Source organism: Lynx rufus, unplaced genomic scaffold (assembly GCF_022079265.1).
Source record: "Lynx rufus isolate CCGP_SWC_20201006 ecotype Redwood Valley unplaced genomic scaffold, mLynRuf1.p SCAF_2, whole genome shotgun sequence".
In the NCBI taxonomy this organism is placed as follows: Eukaryota; Metazoa; Chordata; class Mammalia; order Carnivora; family Felidae; genus Lynx; species Lynx rufus.
Window position 1 is genome coordinate 136,439,338 of NW_025814834.1, and position 17,985 is coordinate 136,457,322.

At 38.5% G+C, this 17,985-nt stretch overlaps 1 protein-coding gene across 3 annotated transcripts; it reads right to left on the reverse strand.

Annotated features, from left to right (window-relative positions):
• Positions 1 to 68: 68 nt before the first annotated feature.
• VCAM1 (vascular cell adhesion molecule 1) lies at positions 69 to 17,670 on the reverse strand. Of its 3 annotated transcripts, none has more exons than XM_047085981.1 (9): positions 17,580 to 17,670; positions 16,527 to 16,802; positions 13,993 to 14,313; positions 12,474 to 12,740; positions 8,558 to 8,833; positions 6,386 to 6,706; positions 5,241 to 5,507; positions 3,465 to 3,731; positions 69 to 229 (listed from the first exon to the last, which is right to left on the reverse strand). In XM_047085981.1, exons 1-9 carry the CDS (start codon positions 17,668 to 17,670, stop codon positions 69 to 71), a joined length of 2,247 nt encoding a protein of 748 aa, XP_046941937.1. The 3 variants fall into 3 exon arrangements, with proteins under 3 accessions (XP_046941937.1, XP_046941938.1, XP_046941939.1); XM_047085982.1 differs by having other exon boundaries at positions 16,713 to 16,802; positions 17,580 to 17,643; XM_047085983.1 differs by lacking the exon at positions 8,558 to 8,833 and having other exon boundaries at positions 17,580 to 17,643.
• Between the last annotated feature and the right edge of the window lie 315 nt (positions 17,671 to 17,985).

Sequence of the window (17,985 nt, forward strand, 5' to 3'; positions counted from 1 at the left end):
GAATGATGAGCAGTATTAAGAATGTGGACTGATAAATAGTGGCTCTGGTTGAACATTTCAAACATTAGCTACACCTTTGATTTCTGTGCTTCTACAAGACTGTATGACCCTTTCATGTTGGCTCTTCTAGCAAAGTAAATGATCATTCCAATGGCTGGTATTATTAAGGAAGATGAACAATAGAGCACGAGAAGTTCAGGAGAAAAATAGTCCTGGTAATTTCCTCTTCCTGGAAAATAACAAAATGGATGCAATTAATGTCTAGTTCAAAAAGATTTTTTGATAGTTATATATTTTATTCTAACAGTACAACTAGTTCTCTTAATAGGAATGAATCAAAGCAGTGATAAGGGCTAACAGGAACCAAATACACACTTCTTTCAATTATCCAAATACTCAGTTGGCTGTTGCTATGGCCATGATGGGTCTAAGACGACAGTTGTTGCATCCAAATAGAATCAGGTTCAATTGTAGAATGGAAACAAGAGCATGACATTCTAGGACTCTTTTACAAAAGCAAGAATTGGAGAGGAGTGTTTGCTTTGGAAAATACAAAAATCTATTGAAGAACTAGGACTGTGATGACCATGAACTGAAATAATTAACCAGTTCTCCAAGAAAATCTTTGTAACATCTAAAGTGTAATCATTATAGTTAAACAGCATGTGTGATAGTAAAAAAAAAAAAAAAATTCTTGCTGACGGCTTTTCCAGAGATATATAAAAAACTTTATGTTTTGTATCTCTGAAGTAGGACATCTTAATATATGTTATTCATCTTCAGCATTTATATCATCTCTTGATAAACTTAAGTTTTTTGAATAGTATATTTAGTTTGAATATTACTTACTCAGAGCATTCTCTGACCCACATCTTCCCCAGCTTAAATTAGGAACCCTGATATACTTTTACAACTCATTGCAATTTCCTTCTCATAGTTCTTATCACTGCTTGTAATTATACATTTATTTGTATGATTATCTATTAACTTTGGTCTATAGGTTACATAAGACCACCTATCAATTTCTTTTTAGTCCACCACTGAATAGGTAGTAAATGACCCATTGCTTGGAGTAGTTGATACCCAATAAATATTTTTTGAATAGTAATGCATTTCTTTCTACATGCTGTCACTTTGTCATTGCGTTGTAACTAGATACAGAAGGTAATAGTTTACAAAAGCAAAAATTACTACTTTCTAGTCTACTAAAAATCATGTGATCACTGCAATACTATTTAACACTTAACCTTATAAGAACATCTGAGGAAGATAGAGTGAAATTTACTAGAGGCTCATCTCTATCTATACTAATGTTTGCCTGGAATCATATGACCTCACAAGTATTAAATTTCTTAAAGTAGCATGTATGTTTCCTGTCTTTGAAGAAATCTGACTTTGGCGATTACCACATTCCTTCTAGAAGTTTCTAATCACTGGAGGTCAACTAAGTAGAACAGGATCATGATAATCAGATGATGAGAAGTTGATCTTTTCAAATTATTGATGATAAAAGCACTTAGCCCTAAATATAATGATAACTGCCTCATTTTTCTACTTTTCCCTATTAGAGTAGAACTAGTCAAAGTATAGTATTTTAATGGGATGTCCATTATCATAACTATGGTTAGGCATCAATATTGACAATATGATGGACAATGGTATTTATACTCCTATTGTTTTCTTTTCAACTTAATAAATATTATCTTTTGCTTTTAGTTTTTCCTTGAGGCATCTGCAGTCAAACACAAATTTGCTGTTGAGTCGGTTACCAGGGCAACCTTCAAACACTATTTTCATTAGCTGTATAAACACTGAAAATCCTAAAGACTCCCAACCATTCCTATATCACTGGAATACATTCAAGCCAAAACAAAATTAATTTTAAAACGCAGCTACACAGAAAGGTAAGCTAATTCAAATACCAAGGAAAAATGTCAAATTTTTGTCTTCATTCATTTGCAGTTACTTTAAACCATAGTTTGGGGGCCTGAATTTCTTAGCTGAGTGCCTAAAGTGCTTGGATAGTTCATGTAAGTAATGAGTGAAAAATGGCAAATATGTAAGTCACTAATTTAATAAAGCAATTAGAAAAGACAAGGTGTGAGAGAGAGTTAAAAAGTAGAGAAAGCGCTTTGATATGTCTTTAAAAGAGAATCATTAACTACAAACAGAATCACAAAAATGTTAGGAGTCTAAGTTTCCAGGGCTAGGCTTAATTAAAAGTGGACTAGAGGCATCAAAGATTAAAAGAAATAGGAATGAGTGGACTTCATCCTACTCATAACTGAGATCCCAATCCATCCAGAATCATCCCCAACCTCATTACAAGCACTGATTACATACACCCCCGTGTCATTTTGAGTGACATGACACAAGGCAAATGTTCCATTCTTTGAGCATATGGTAATTTCTTTGGCCAGATCAACTCTTTTCAGGATAATCACTGCAGGTGGATGACTATAAGTTTTACAGGTAATCATGGTATTTTCCCATTCTTTAACACTTCTAGATAGATGTATTGTTATGGTACTGTGACAACAGAAAACATATGGTAAGCCTTGAAATGTCAAGAAATTTGGCCAGATGAGCAACAATTTTACCCATTTTCTGACCTAAGTTCAAATTTTCTTCACACTGACCCGTGGTTGCAAACTCTGATAGCCAAGGGCCACAGGCTCCAAGACTTGCATTTGTTTGCTCCAAGCCTGGCTCCCAACACACAGTGAGAACTCATTAGCACACAAGGCATGGAGACTAATTAGTACAGGCTAACATATTCTGCTTTCACCATTAAGATCAGCAGATCCTACCAGGCATTCACAAGAGGGGGTAGGAAATGAAAGGGCCCCCGAAGTTTCTCTGCTGAGGCTGTTGCTCTGCACCCCCACCCACTATCAGAATAGGGTAGGATGGACAAGGGCTTGGATCTTTAAGAAGGCAATTCTATAGTCTAGAGATTCTCTTATGTTGTTCAGCATCAAGATTGGCACTCTTAATTGTTATCTTGAAGGGAGTCAATCCAGAAAATACATAGTTACTCCATGTCCAGAGAATAGCGTTCTCTTGTGATAGGAGTGACAAGAATCTGGATAGAAACTTTTGTCTTCCATGTGCCAATCCTACTTTAGTTTCCTTATAACCTCCAGGGAAAGGTTTTAGAAGTATGTTTAAATGCTTAGGAAACGCAAGACTTCAGAGACCAATGATGAATTGTCAACTCTGAGAAAAGCAAATGGGAATTCTGTACTCACTAATGACTAATGTCAACTTCCTGGCTAAACTCCATAGGATAGGGCAGCTGTGCATGATTATTTTAGGAAACACTGAGCAATAACCACAATCAACATGGAATTCAGGTCCATTTTGCCAACTCATTCACCTAATCCTAGAAAATCTTTACAATCCATCTAACCTCTGACTACTGTAAAAAATAATCAAAAAATAAAAACAAAACTCTAACTAACCTTTAACATCAAGGGTTAAACTTCTTAATTGCAAGCCAACCTCATTTTTAGATTCACATTCGTACACTCCAGCGTCCTCTAACTGGACCTTGTGGATGGTATATGCACCATCTCTGGACTGTAGCACTGTGTCTCCCGTCTCTGCTTTTTTCTTCAGGATTATCCAAGTTTTGGGAACATTTCCACATGTACAGGAGATAATAACAGTGTCTCCTTCCTTGACACTCTCAGAAGGAAAAGCTGTAAGTTGTATGTCTTTCGGAGCAACTGTAAAGAGAATTTAAAATGCACCTCTGACTGGGTGAAATATAAACCAATTCCATATTAATTTAATGACAGCAACAATTAGCTGTCAAGGAACTATTTGTGCTTACTGTTTGCATTAAATGTTTACAGAGGCAAGCAAAGAAGTCAAGCATTGACTGTTTTTTTTGTAAATGACCGTGTCTTTAATTTATTTATTTTGGATGTTTGTTTATTTTTGAGACAGAGAGGCAGAGTGCAAGCAGGGGAGGGGCAGAGAGAGAAGGAGACACAGAAACCAAAGCAGGCTCCAGGCCCTGAGCTGTCAGCACAGAGCCTGATGCAGGGCTTGAACCCACGACCCTCGGGATCATGACCTCAGCCAAAGTCAGACCTTTAATCTACTAAGCCACCCAGGTGCCCACATAAATGGCCATGTTTTTAACGAGAGAATACACGTCTATACTTCTCTCATGTCCCTAAATCTAATTCTTTACCCAGACTAGCCAAAAAATGGTGTTTGATAAACAGCAATAGAATTCAAATGTGAAAAAAAATTTTTTTGTGTGACAATGTTGTGCAGTTTTTCCTTGAAGTAAAAAGTCTTTACAGGCTTCTGAGTTTGGGTTGGATTTTCCTGGATCAAGTTGTACAGAGATGGCTTTCTTACTATTCTAACAACCACGACTATTATTCACTAGGTGCCAGGCACTGGGCTAAGTATTTAAAGTACAACATCGCTATTAATACACAGCCCATGGAAGAAGGTATCATATCACCATTTTATAAGTGAGATTTCCATCTATTTTTGTGACTTGATTTGAGATTCTTTCCCCGACAAGAGCTGTAGTACCATGACATCTATCCTAAAGACTTTCTTTAAAGTTGTGCATTGCCCTTCCTTCCAAGGTCGTTTCTTTAAAATACAAATGATCACCGAGGTGAGGTAACAAGAAAGTCACTAATGCCTTAGTGAAAATAATACCAAGGAATAAGACAGGAAATGACAGCTCCAGGAAGGAAAAAAAAAAAAAAAAAAAAAGGAACTTGTATGCCCAAAGTTGATGAACCAGAGGGCATGGTCACTGCTACTCAACCTCAAAATTTACAAAAGGCTTACGTGCCTTCTTGGGCTTCTAAGCAAATACTAGTATGTGCCTTGTGAGATTACCACTCAGAGTCCAATTCAGTACATATGGTGGCTTTAACCTTAGCTAATTTCCAAATACATACATACCTCTTCCTACCCTTATTTCACACCATAACCGGTGCCGGTATTAGAAACTCCTGGCACCGTTCCCACAGCCAGCATTCCGCTGGAGGTTAAAAGAATTTTAGGATAACTGACGTGGAATTGTTTATGAGGAAGTTCCATTCCAGGAAATTTCCAAGCATAGAAAACACCATGGGCTCTTCAAAACCCTCAATATATGTTTTTAGTAAAAGTGTTGGTTTCAGAGAGGGCTTTGTTGAAAACCGGTGACAACCAAAATAATACTAGTGAAAATAACTCATTAATCATGTTTTACTTACCTTGGATAATTAATTCGACTTCTTTTCTGTCTATTCCAGCCTGGTTAATCCCTTCACACACATAAACACCAGAGTCTTCCATTTTTGTAGAAGTTAAGGTGAGAGTTGAATTTTCAGAAAGAGGCTGTAGATGCCCATTGTTTAGCTGCCTGCTCCAGAGGATTTTTGGAGCTGGAAGGCCATTGCTGGAGCATGTCATATTCACAGAACTACCTTCCTCCAGGATGGAGGAGGGGCTGATGAAGACGGTTGTATCCCTGGGGGCAACTGAAAAGGCAGGAACACTTGTCAGCTTGACCCTTTATACCTTGAGCTCCAAAAAAGTTTTAATAATGTGGCAAAACTGAGCTATGGTTCAATGGATTGGAACAGTTTATTAATGTTGATACCCTTACCAAAGGAGGATTTCTGTCCCCATTTACTTAAGCAAGTATAGAATGATAGAGAGTAGAATATGAACCCAGCATGGGTATTTTCTAATAGAAATAAGTTCCGTAGAAAGTCCCTGACTACCTAAGAATGGATGATCACTGATAGTGTGTATCAACATTTATGGTACGTTAAACATGACCAGAAATTATTTGACTCTCCTGCGAGAAGGTGGAGTTTATTTTCCCACCCCTTGAACCTGGCTGGCCTTGTGACTCACTCTGACCAATGTACCATGGAAGAAGTAACACCATAGGACTTCTAGGCTTGAGTCTCAAAGGCCTCCTTTCATTATCACTCTTTCAAAATGCTGCACTGTGGTGACTAAGCCTGTGCTCCTTTCCTTCAGGATGAAATAGCACGTGGAGAAAGGGAGGCCCAGAACCCCCAGAGAGACCCCAGATATATGAGTGAGTCCATCTGGGACCAGCCATGCCCTGCTGACCTGCCAATGACTGAAAATGCATGAGTGAGTTCATCTGGTACCACAGTGAGCAGATGAAACTTTCTCGAATTGCCAGCTCATAGAATCATGAGATAAAAAATGATTGCTGTCTGAAGTGTTGGGAGTGGTTTGTTATAATTATTTTAAAATTTCTTTTCCAGTTATTTTTTTTTCCACAGAGGTTTTAACTATTAACCTCATGTTAACTATTGCCCGGCAAACATGATAAGAAACCCATATTCAGGTGTGGATACATCACACATGTACTTACCATTAACATAAAGTGTCTGTGTACTCTGCCTTTGTTTGGGTTCAAATTCCATTTCATCAATATGTAACTTAGCCAGACAAACAAGAACGGTTCCAGTATCTTCAGTGGTGGGGATGAAGGTCATGTCCAAACTCTCAGTCTCTAGATACTTCTTGTCTATGTTCTCCAGAAAATTTTTATTCCCTATAATACTCTCCCCCTTAAGTAATTCAATCTCCAGCCGGTCAGAAGGATACACATTAGGAACCCGGCAGCTTACAGTCACCGGGTTTCCATTCACTGGCAGACCACTTATCTCAATCTCTGGATCTCTAGGGAATGCTGCAAATATCATAGAAAACGGATGTTTATATGTGACATTCAAAGGAAAATGTAACTATTAAATGCAAGGGTCTCAAAATGACATTTTTAACTCACGTGGGATAGAATGATCACCAATGTATAAATAATGCCATCAAGTATAAACATTTGTGATATTAAATATAAACAAAAATACTTAGCACTTGAATTAATCAAGAAATAAATATACTTCCTATTTTTCTCTTCTTAGTGATGCAGTCTTTCTGACAGCCTGGACTGATCTTTTTCAAGGAACATGAGTTTCCACCATCTTATTTCTAGCTATGTATTTTAAATGTTTATTTCCCATGCTGTATTGAAAGTTAGCTATGGGTTAATCCCTTAATGTTTATTACCTCAGTCTTCAAAACAGCCCGATAAAATAGGTATTAGTGAACATATTTTACAGGTGGGAAAACTTACAAAGAACTTATTTTACAGCTAGGAAAACTTACAAACCTGATAGAAGCTCAGAGACCATCATTAGGCATCATATCTATGTTAAGTCACTGAGTTGAGATCAGAACCCATATCTCTCTGAGCTTGAAACCCAGAGAGCTGTGAAGCCTCTGGGTATCAAATAAGACCCACAGTGCAGTTCTCAATTTAGACATTTTCATTTCCAATGGCCAAGTGTAGATACCAAATTTTAAGTATTTCTCAGGCAATACTTGCAGTTAACAAAAAACTATGAGCTTGACATTCTGAATAATATGTATAATGCATCTTAGGCCAACCAATAAAAATAAGACTAAAATAGTTATCAAGAGCAAGAGCAATGCTAAAAAGTTTTTTTCTTACGCAAAATGCTGTTAAAGTGATACATTCTCACCTATTTCCATATTGCAGTAAGACTGTACTGCTGGTTCTCATTTCTGCTGGGAATGTGCCTACATCAGCAGATCTTGGACTCCAGGTAATATGATAACACAACAAAATTCACCCTTATTTTGAGACATTCAAATCCCTTTACAGACATACTCTAACTCATGCTGAACAAAATCCTGATAGGTAACACAAGTTTGGGCAGGCTTTCTGGTAGAGAATGTTCTATTTTTCTCTTGAATTCTGCTGAATAACACAAGCCAGAATAACTCTCTCAACGTAATCAATTTTCAGAGCACTTTGAATATTTTGTCCCTCATTCATTATACAATGAAGAATTCTAGCAATGTCAAATTCATAGAGGTTCGAGGTTGTAAAGGCTCTTCATTAAGGTGACAGGAACACCAAGAAAGAGTGTGGTGGGTGTATGTAGTGTAAATCAGTATTAAGATCTCGTGCTAAGTCCTGGCTCTGCTTTTCATCTGAGCTGCTGCCACGGGCCATTCCCTATGGCCAATATTACTACCTATTTTCATTTTTGGCTTTGTCTTGCTCCCCACTGCCTCATTTTTTCCCATCCTGCCAATCAACTTTCCAAATGTGCCTTCAAAACAGTAGGCTTGGGCCTCACTCTCTGTTCAAAGAGCTGGGCAGTCATATGAATGGGCCTTGACTCCTCTCCTTGCTCACTGTCACCTCTGGAATACCCCCTATACACACAGGCGATGGGAAGCAGTGAACATGGAGTGTGTTCAAGTGCATGACGACAAGAGTATTGACAAAACACAAAGTAAGGATTGTGGATGCTGTGTACATACGTAATATATACTTAAGATTTAGGCAATTAGGTTGCATCAAAAATTCCGGTCCAGAGATTTAGGAACAATTCACAATGCTAAGTTCCCTTTCTAAATACATGGATCGCATTGTATATCATACTTGCATTCTGTTTCTTTCAATAGAATTGAGGGGAAAAAAAAACAGCGAACAATTCCGAAAACCACTTACAGTAGAGGTCCACTTTAATTCCCTTTTCCACTTTCTTACGGCCACAGGTTACGGTGCACAGATAAGAATGTTCATTCTCAAAACCCACAGGGCTCAGGGTCAGTGTGGACTTGCTCCCTTCAGTCTTCACCTTCCCACTCAGAGGGCTGTCCACCTGGGTTCTCCAAGCGAAAGATGGGGACTCACAGCCTGTGACACCACATGTCAACACAACTGAGTCACCAATCTGAGCAACAATCTGGGGCCCGGGGGAGATCTCAACAGTGAATGGTTTCTCTGGAGGAAAAAGAACAAGACAAAAAGAAGGTAAGATCCTTTTCTTCCTTCACCACATTCCGATATATGGTCTTTTTTTTTCATCTCTTTACAGCTAACAGCTGTGTAAGAAAATATCACTCCTTTCTACCTTGGGACGATCCTGAAAGGCATTTTTAAAGAATAAACCCACAAGAGTTCATTGAGTCATTCATTTAACAGAATGAATGTGGATTAAGACTTGTTAGGACAGAAGCTGACATCTTTTCACGATAGTAATTCAGTCTCTGCTCAATTGTAGTTTATCAAATCCCTGCAGTAGTGGACAACGGCAAATAATTTAAGAGGTTCTAGTGTATAAGCATTGTGTAAGCCACTCTGCATATATTATCTCATTTAATCCTCACAACTTCATGAAATGCTACCATTAATTCTTCTCTTTCACTTCCTGTTGCTGCTTCTCTTTCTTTTCCTCTTCTTCTTCCTCTTCCTTCTCCCATCCTCTTCCTCCTCCTCTTTCTCCTTAAGGAAACCTAGGCTCAGAAATGCTAGATAACTTTATCTAGTTTGCAGTGGCAAAACTAGGACTTGGAGCCAGGTGGGTCTGATTTGAGACCCTAGCTTTTCAGTTGCTTCAACAACTGAATCAAATCATCCTCACTAGGAGATAAAACAAGATCTAAGAGAGGTTGTGAAAGCAGCTACAAAAATATGTCTTCTGATTAGATGCCATAGCCATAATGGACCTGTGCTTAGAGTTTCTGTGCCAACAATATAGTTATACCATTGAAAGCACACAGAATCACATTGAGAGCAAAGCCAAAATCTAAACATGAAAATGACACACAAACCACCTCTAGAATTTGATGAAATACAAAACTACTTTGAATTAATTCAGGGGTTGAAAACTGAGATCGGAGGGCAGAGTCCTATGTCTCAAATATCCACAAAAGCTCTTTGGCTGCCAGTCCTATCCCTGCTGGACACACAGTCTGTGTTGGGATCCTTCCTGTCTGGGGAGAAAGGGAATTTCAAATCTCCACTCCCTGTTCCCTGAAGAAACTGGGAGTGTTTGGACAATCCCGAGAGTGACAGTTGAGACTCCACAGAAAATCACTAAAATTGTTCCTGTAAGTAGCAGACTGGAGAGGGAGGAAAGAATTCTCAACATAGAAGTCATCCAAATACACCACATTTTGCAAGGTTCTCATCTGTGCCAAGAGAAGTTATTCTTCTGTTTGGTTTGTCTCACTGTGACATTGTAGTATCTTCCAAAAAAGGCTTTCCTCAAATTACCTCAATACACTGATATGCTATTAGATTTTGAAAAAGATCACCGAGAACAATAAGCAGAGTTTCTGAATTCCTCATATGCTAGTGTGAGAAAAGGGAACTTGAAAATAGACCCACTTCCTGCCTGTGAAGTGTTCTCAGACCATTTTTTTTTCCAGTGGCTGCGTATATTACCAGGCGAACACTTTTCCCCTGTGGAGTAGTTCTTAGGTCACTGAAAGGTCTTTTCAAAGTTCCATTCTCTCTTCAGTACTTAAGGTGGTTAGTATCCTGTGTTGCAAAATTCAAAACAACCCTCCCTAACCCCACAGGGCATTTTCTTTTCACACTGAAATGGGATCTAATTTATTATGGGTGGAATTTTTCCAGGATGGGTGATTAGTTGCATATGATTTTATTAGTGTAATACTTTCTTGGTCTCTTGAGAATGGTAACCTAACACCCAACTGAGTTAATCTATTGATGGTGAGTTCCAATTTTATTTTTTTTAATCATCACGTTTAGATCATATTTTCATATTTTAAAATTTTGCGTTGCTCATGTTTATAGTTTATGCAACTGGCATATACTGGGCACCTATTTTGTGGCAGACACCCAAATATTAAAATACACACACACATGCACACGATTCTTGACTTAAAGTTTAATGGAAAGCCACATTTAAATAAATACATTATTTTGGCTCTTACTAAAGTATGTTTAAATTATCACTTACATGCCTGCCTTTCCTCCCTACATTATAAGCTCTTCAAGGGCAGCCACCATAACTTTTTCATGTCTGCCCCCACAGCACCAAGCACAATTCTTGGATTCTTGGACAAGGGCTCTTAATTAATGTATGCTGACCTAACAGAGGTACATAAACTTCGATAAGAAGTGTTGAATGTAGAAAAAGGAAGGAATAGCCAGATTTGCCTAACACAATCTGGAATTGGAAGGCTGACATGAACTTTGTCTTGAAGAATGGCTATGACTTTGCCAGGTGAAGGAATGGTGCTCCAGGCAGAAGGAACAACATGGACACCACCGAAGCTATAAAGGTAGTTTCTGACCAGATTATAAAGAGTTTTATTTTATTTTATTTTATTTATTTATTTATTTTTTAATGAGTATTTTAATTTTTTTTTTCAACGTTTTTTATTTATTTTTGGGACAGAGAGAGACAGAGCATGAACGGGGGAGGGGCAGAGAGAGAGGGAGACACAGAATCGGAAACAGGCTCCAGGCTCCGAGCCATCAGCTCAGAGCCTGACGCGGGGCTCGAACTCACGGACCGCGAGATCGTGACCTGGCTGAAGCCGGACGCTTAACCGACTGCGCCACCCAGGCGCCCCAAGAGTTTTATTTTAAATGTGAATTTTAATTTACATGCAGTTAGGGCTTGGTTGAAGTCATATATAATGAGCACTTTTTTTGTTTGAGGTATATACTCTGGTAGCATTGCACAGGATTGATTGTCTTGAGGTCAGAATGATAGCAGGATGACCATTTGAAGACAATTTAGCTATTTAGTTGAAAAGTCATGGAGTTTTAGATTAAAATGGGCTTGTATTAAAATCACAGTCAATGCCACTAGCGAGTGATCTGACCTAGGCAAATTATGAACTATGCTTAACCCCAGTTTTTATTCACCTCATAAGGTAGTGGTAAAGGCTAGGAAGACAACATAGATAAAGTGGAAAGTAGAATTCCCAGCAAATATCAGGTGTATGATCTGTAGGAGCCTCTGTTAATTAGTATGAGACAATATGCTCTCATCTATAAAATGAGTATAAAATACCTACTGTTTAGTTGATTTTTGAAGATTATAGCTAACATATGTAAAGTGCCTAGCATACAGCTGGTGTTCAATGAATGCCGTTATTTAAAAACATCTTGCAAGAGTCCAAGTCAGAGGTGATAAATTAAGGCAATGGCAAGAGGGTTGAAAAAAAAAAAAAGAGCTCAAATTCTAAGGATTATTCTGAGGAAGAATGGACAGGATTTGGTGATATGGAATGGCAACATGAATTTAGGAGTAAGCAGAGTATGGTGGCCCAAATACTAAGAGTCCAGAGTGAGTAGAGATGAGGACAGATGTGGTAACCTGAGAATACTAATATTCAAGGGGCGGGAGGAAAAGAGAAAGCCAAAGAAGGAAGCAGGGAAGGAATGGTGAGAGATGGAAAAGAATCAGAAAAGCAGAGCCATGGGAGGAAAGACTTCTGAGAAGTCTGAGCAAGATGAACATACAATTGTGCTAAAGTACATGACATCAGATGGGTCATCAATAAAACCTAAGGAAGCGATTGTGGCATTGAAGCTGTTTCACTATTGCACAAACCCCAATCAAGGCACATTTACCATTCATTTTTCACAGATTACTTACCTTGAACAATTAATTCCACCTCTTTTCCATTTTTCCCAACTTGATTGACTCCTTCACACACATAAATTCCAGAATCTTCTGTCCTCATAGCAATTAAAGTGAGAGTTGAGTTCCCAGAAAGGAGCTGTAGATTCCCATTATCTAATTTTTTGCTCCAGAAAATCTGTGGAGCTGGTAGACCTTCACTGGAGCATGTCATTGTCACAGAACCACCTTCCTGCAGCCTTGTGGAGGGATTCACAGAGATAACTGTGTTCTTGGGTGAGACTGAAAAGGCAGGGCACAACATTAGTAACTGCTAGGCATCATCTTGATCCCACAAGGATAACGTATTTCTCTGCAAGTCTGTATTTACATGCTTTCACAAATTTGACAAACTTAATCTGCCAAATTAGTGTAAAATTAGTACTGTGTGGTCACAAAAGTCAGTCGATCCAATTTCTGACTAATCTGATTGAGGTACTTTTTTTGGTGTTTGGTGTTTTCAGAGGGCCCTAGATACTCAGAAATTAAGAAAGACCCTTAGAATAATGTGGTTCAATCTCCCAGATAAGGTAGCAGTCCTATCTTAGAATACTTGACAAGTGCTCATATAAGTTGGCGTCAACACTTCTGCTTGAGGGAATCACTGCCTTGAAAAGCAGTCCTTTTGATTTGGGAACAGCTCTAGTTACTAGAACAATTGAGCTGAAACCTTCCTCTTTGTAAGTAAATTTCATGCAGTGGCCATAGTTCAGTCCTTCACTGTTACAGAATAAATCAAGTCCCTTTTCCACTGTCTTTCAAATACTTAATGATAGCTCTCTTTTCCCAGTTTTGTATTCTCTAGGAAAAATATCCCCTGTCTTGACTACTCTTTTCAAAATATTGATAAATGCCTTTCCATCTCATTCTCTTTCAGCTAAACATGCTATAGTTGACAGTGCTCCTTTTAAATGTAGTGTGCAAAGAAAAACACAGCATTTGGGTCTAGAACAGAGTACAGTGAGTCCACTCCTACACAATTCTGGGACTACAAGCTTGCCTCAAGTCCCCCACAGTTTCAGCGAATGTGAAGGTAATCATCTCCACTCTCCTGCCCAATGCATATATGTGTGTGTGAGCACATGTATATGTGTGTATACACACACACACACACAGAACAAGCGCTCACCTTGTAAAATCTCTATAACTTAATATTTCAAGGTATGTTACAAGAACTTATAATTTAAAACATTTTATCTTCTGAGCCTACTACATACTACCCAGGTGGTATTATTACTCTCCTTTGATAGACTGGGAAATAACAAAATTAAGCAACCCAAGTTCACACAGTTAATGGAGCCAGAAGTCTTCCCAATCCAAATCCAATGCTCTTTTCATTGAATTATCCTGTTGGCAAATACTGTGCTCTCAATGAATAAAAATGGAGTAAAAACTATAAACAAATGCCTTCCTGACTTTAGCTGCTAAGTTTAATGCTGTATACATCCAAGACTGAATTCCCATAAAGACGAGACTACATCACCCAAGTACTTACTGTAGACTTGCAGTTTTTTCGTAGTCTCCCTTTCTTTGGGCTTAAAGTCAATTTCATCAATGTGTAATTTCGCTTGGCAAACAAGAGCTTTCCCAATATCTTCATTGGTAGGAGTGAAGGTTACCTCCAAACTCTTGGTTTCCAGGGACTTTCTTTCCATAGGTTCTACAAAGTCCTTATTCTGTAAGAGATGGTTGCCTTTCAGCAAATTCATCTCCAGCCTGTCAAATGGATAAACATCAGGGACCAAGCATGTGACTGTGACTGGCTTCCCAACTTCCAGGGGGCCACTCAGATGGATCTCTGGGTCCTTAGGGAAAGCTGCAAAGGTCAAACAAATACACATGAGCAGGCTTTCTGTTCATGTAATATAATGTCTTTGACTGATTCAATGCAATGCAAACCAAGTCTAATGTTTCTGTTAATACAGTCTTAATTCATTGTTAAAATAGCCTTTCATGGTTTGGGGTGGGTTCACCCTTTAGAGAGTTCTTCAGCTGTGAGCCTGCATGTACTAAGGGTTGCATATTATTAGAGTAAAAGAAGAGAGAAGAAATTGATGTTTATTGAATACTTACATATGCCCCATCACTGTGCTAGTCATTAAATATAAAGGATTTTAACTCTAACACATAGAGACCACATTTCACAGGTATGAAAACATAGCCTTAGCACATTTGCATAACTTGCCTGAGGCCACACAGCTCAGAAATGGCAAGTCTGGGATTTAAACTCAGTACTTTTATTATTCTGTACTGCTACTGAAGATTTACATTATACCACATTCTCTTAGAGCAGAGATAAGTCCACTTTATAGATAAGAAAACTGAGGCTCAGAATGTCATGGCAAAGAACAGTTATTGAGCAACACACGCTAAGAAAGGAAAAGAGCAACGTTAAATAATTGGCTTCTGAAAATAATGCCTCTGACCAGAATTCATCCACCAGGAAGGTGCAATATTTAAATTCTGGAAGGCAGATTTGCCTCTTGAAATGCTTAACTCAATGTCCTAACCAGCACACCACTTGAACCTTTCAGTGCCAAGGGAACGTGCTATTTCAGTCAGCCGTTGCTTCCTTTGCAAGGGCTACCTTTTCCTTACAAACTGTCATGATGGTAACACATCGGCTGGATTCAGTACTCTGTGTAATAAGGACACAAAGGTCCCAGCTCTGGAGAATATTACAATCAAATGTGGAATGGAGACACGATTGTTCAACATAATGAGAGCCAGATATTTTTGAAGGAAAAAAACCTCCAGAAAGATAATTAAAGCCAGAAGCGTCTTTATTTCTCTTTTTTAAATCTTCAACTATTTGATACTTGAGAGCAAAGGCAAAGGAATCGGAAATGCTTTGCTGGGTGAAAGAACCAGTATTTTTAATTTTTCCACCAATAATTTCTATCCCTCCTGTTCTGTAAGAAATGTGCCCATAACCCACATGGTTTGCTGTCAGGTAATACAAGAACTTGTTACTTTCCCCTGTATTTACATAAGGGGGCCTTTCAAGGAGCTCAGGAGGCTGCACAAACAATGCATGTACAACCAGCATAATTGAAAGCAGCCGGCCAAGCACAGTTTCTTGGGCCACATTAGCAACACATGGGGCTTACTGAAGAATCAGTTACAGATACTGGGCAAAACTGAGCTCCGCCATAGCAGAAGGGAACAAAAATAATTATAAGATAATCAGATGGGATCTTCATGAAGAGACGGCCATAAAGGTTTCCAGGGTTTGGTTTGGTTTTGTTTGTTTTTCTGAAAGAGTAGTCATCAGCAACCAAAGGCAAGATTTTTATTTCAGGTTGGTTTTTAACTCCTCTTGCTAACTTTATACACTGGATTGAGAATGGACTGAGATGCAGTTTGGTAGAATGGCAACGTAGGGGTGTTTATTAACATGCATCAGGTAACTCTAATCCATTACACAAATTATCCTGAGGTTGAGTGGTTGAGCATTAAAGCTTAATGGCACCAAAAACAAAAACAAAAACAACCCTCCTAAATTTATCTATACCAAAGTCAAATGAGTGAAATGTTTGCGGATACTTTTCTTATGTCAAAGGGAAAACTTGTACTGAAGCCTATTATTAAATTATAGATCTCCTACTTAAGCTGATTTTAAGCACAAAATTGTGTAAGAATAAATAAGTGGAAAATCCCTGAAGAATGGAATTCATAAATCATTTGGATGTATGACCAAGTAAACATGTGAGGATATAATCAAATAGAAATTGCTGAAAAATACAATTAAAAAACTTCAGAGAGCTTCATTTTATGGCTAAGAAAAGAAAAACCCAGAGGTTGTGTCTTACCCACGGTCACTATGTTTGTGGCAGTTAGAATAAAGACCAAGGTGTGGGTTCCTTTTCTAGAGCTAGATTCAGCTGCCTCTAACTTTCTTGGTGCAGTATGTCCTCTAGCCAAGAATCTGTACATGAATATCCTTTGATGTTTTTTCTTTTAAAACTATCCATTAAAGAAACTTAAAGCAAAATTAAGAGAAAATCAAAGATTCTCTGTAGTACTCACAGTAAATCTCCACCTGAATCCCTTTTTCCCGTTTCTCAGATCCGCAAATCGCTGTGCACAGGTAAGAGTATTCATTCCTGAAACCAACGGGATCCATGGTCAGCGTGGAATTGGACCCCTCATTTCTCACCTGCCCATTCAGTGGACTATCTAAATGGGTTCTCCAAGAGAAAGATGGGGGCTCACAGCCTGTTGTCCTGCAAGTCAGTGAAACGACATCACCAATCTGAGCAACAATTTTGTTTTCAGGGAAGGTCTCTATTTTAAAAGCTTGAGCTGTGAAGGCAAAAAAGAGAAAAGCAAACTTTGTTTAGTATTCTACTCCCTCTTCTCTGTCCTAGTATAATGTCCAAAATACAGTCTGGCTGATCTGTTTCCTAAATTTTAAACTAACTGCAAGAAGCCAAAAATAATTGGAGTCACTGCCAAAGGTGTTAGAATCTTGGAGAAGTGTCAGTTCCAACCTTGATGCCCATTTATCAAAATTATTTTGTTATTTGGTAAGCTTAAGATCATTATCAAGTACAGGAAACTGAAGAGATAGACCTTACTAGAGATAAATCCAATTATTTACTTGACATTGGAAAAATATATCTGAGGGGCGCCTGGGTGGCACAGTCGGTTAAGCGTCCGACTTCAGCCAGGTCACGATCTCGCGGTCCGTGAGTTCGAGCCCCACGTCAGGCTCTGGGCTGATGGCTCGGAGCCTGGAGCCTGTTTCCGATTCTGTGTCTCCCTCTCTCTCTGCCCCTCCCCTGTTCATGCTCTGTCTCTCTCTGTCCCAAAAATAAATAAACGTTGAAAAAAAAATTTAAAAAAAAAAAAAAAAAAGAAAAATATATCTGAAAAACATCAATTTGCAGCTCCAACTATGACAATACAATGGTACATTGCAATACTCAATAGCACATTACATGTTATGTTAAATTAAGTTTTTCCACTGCTTAAAAATCCTAATGCCTTTCTTTATTACCATAGCAAAACTGACTGAAGCCAAAATCAGGGCTGAAATGGAATGTGAGCATTTGAAACAGATCAAAGAGAAGAACTTACAAACTGTAAACACCATCCAAAGTATATTTGAAGCTCCAAAGATCACAAACATCTTCCTAGGCATTTTTAGTTGTCGCTGTGATGAGAACATGATGGTCCCCAAACTCTTCTTTCTGTCCCACCTGAAAATGCCCTGGAAGAGGCTTTAGCTCCTAAAGCCAGTGAGGCTCAGTGAGGAGTGAAATAGAAAGTCTGCTCTTTATAAAGGGTCTTGTTGCAGAGGCACAGAGGCGGAGGGAAATCCCTTCAAGGGGAAACCCGGAGCAGAGCCAGAAAAAAAGTTTCACTGACACCCAGCCAAGTCCAGTTTTAACCCCTTCATTTGCTCTCATTGCTAAAGCTACTCTCTCTGCCACAGAAAACTGAAACACTTCCAAGGTGATAAAATTAAAGCTTTTCCTCGTTT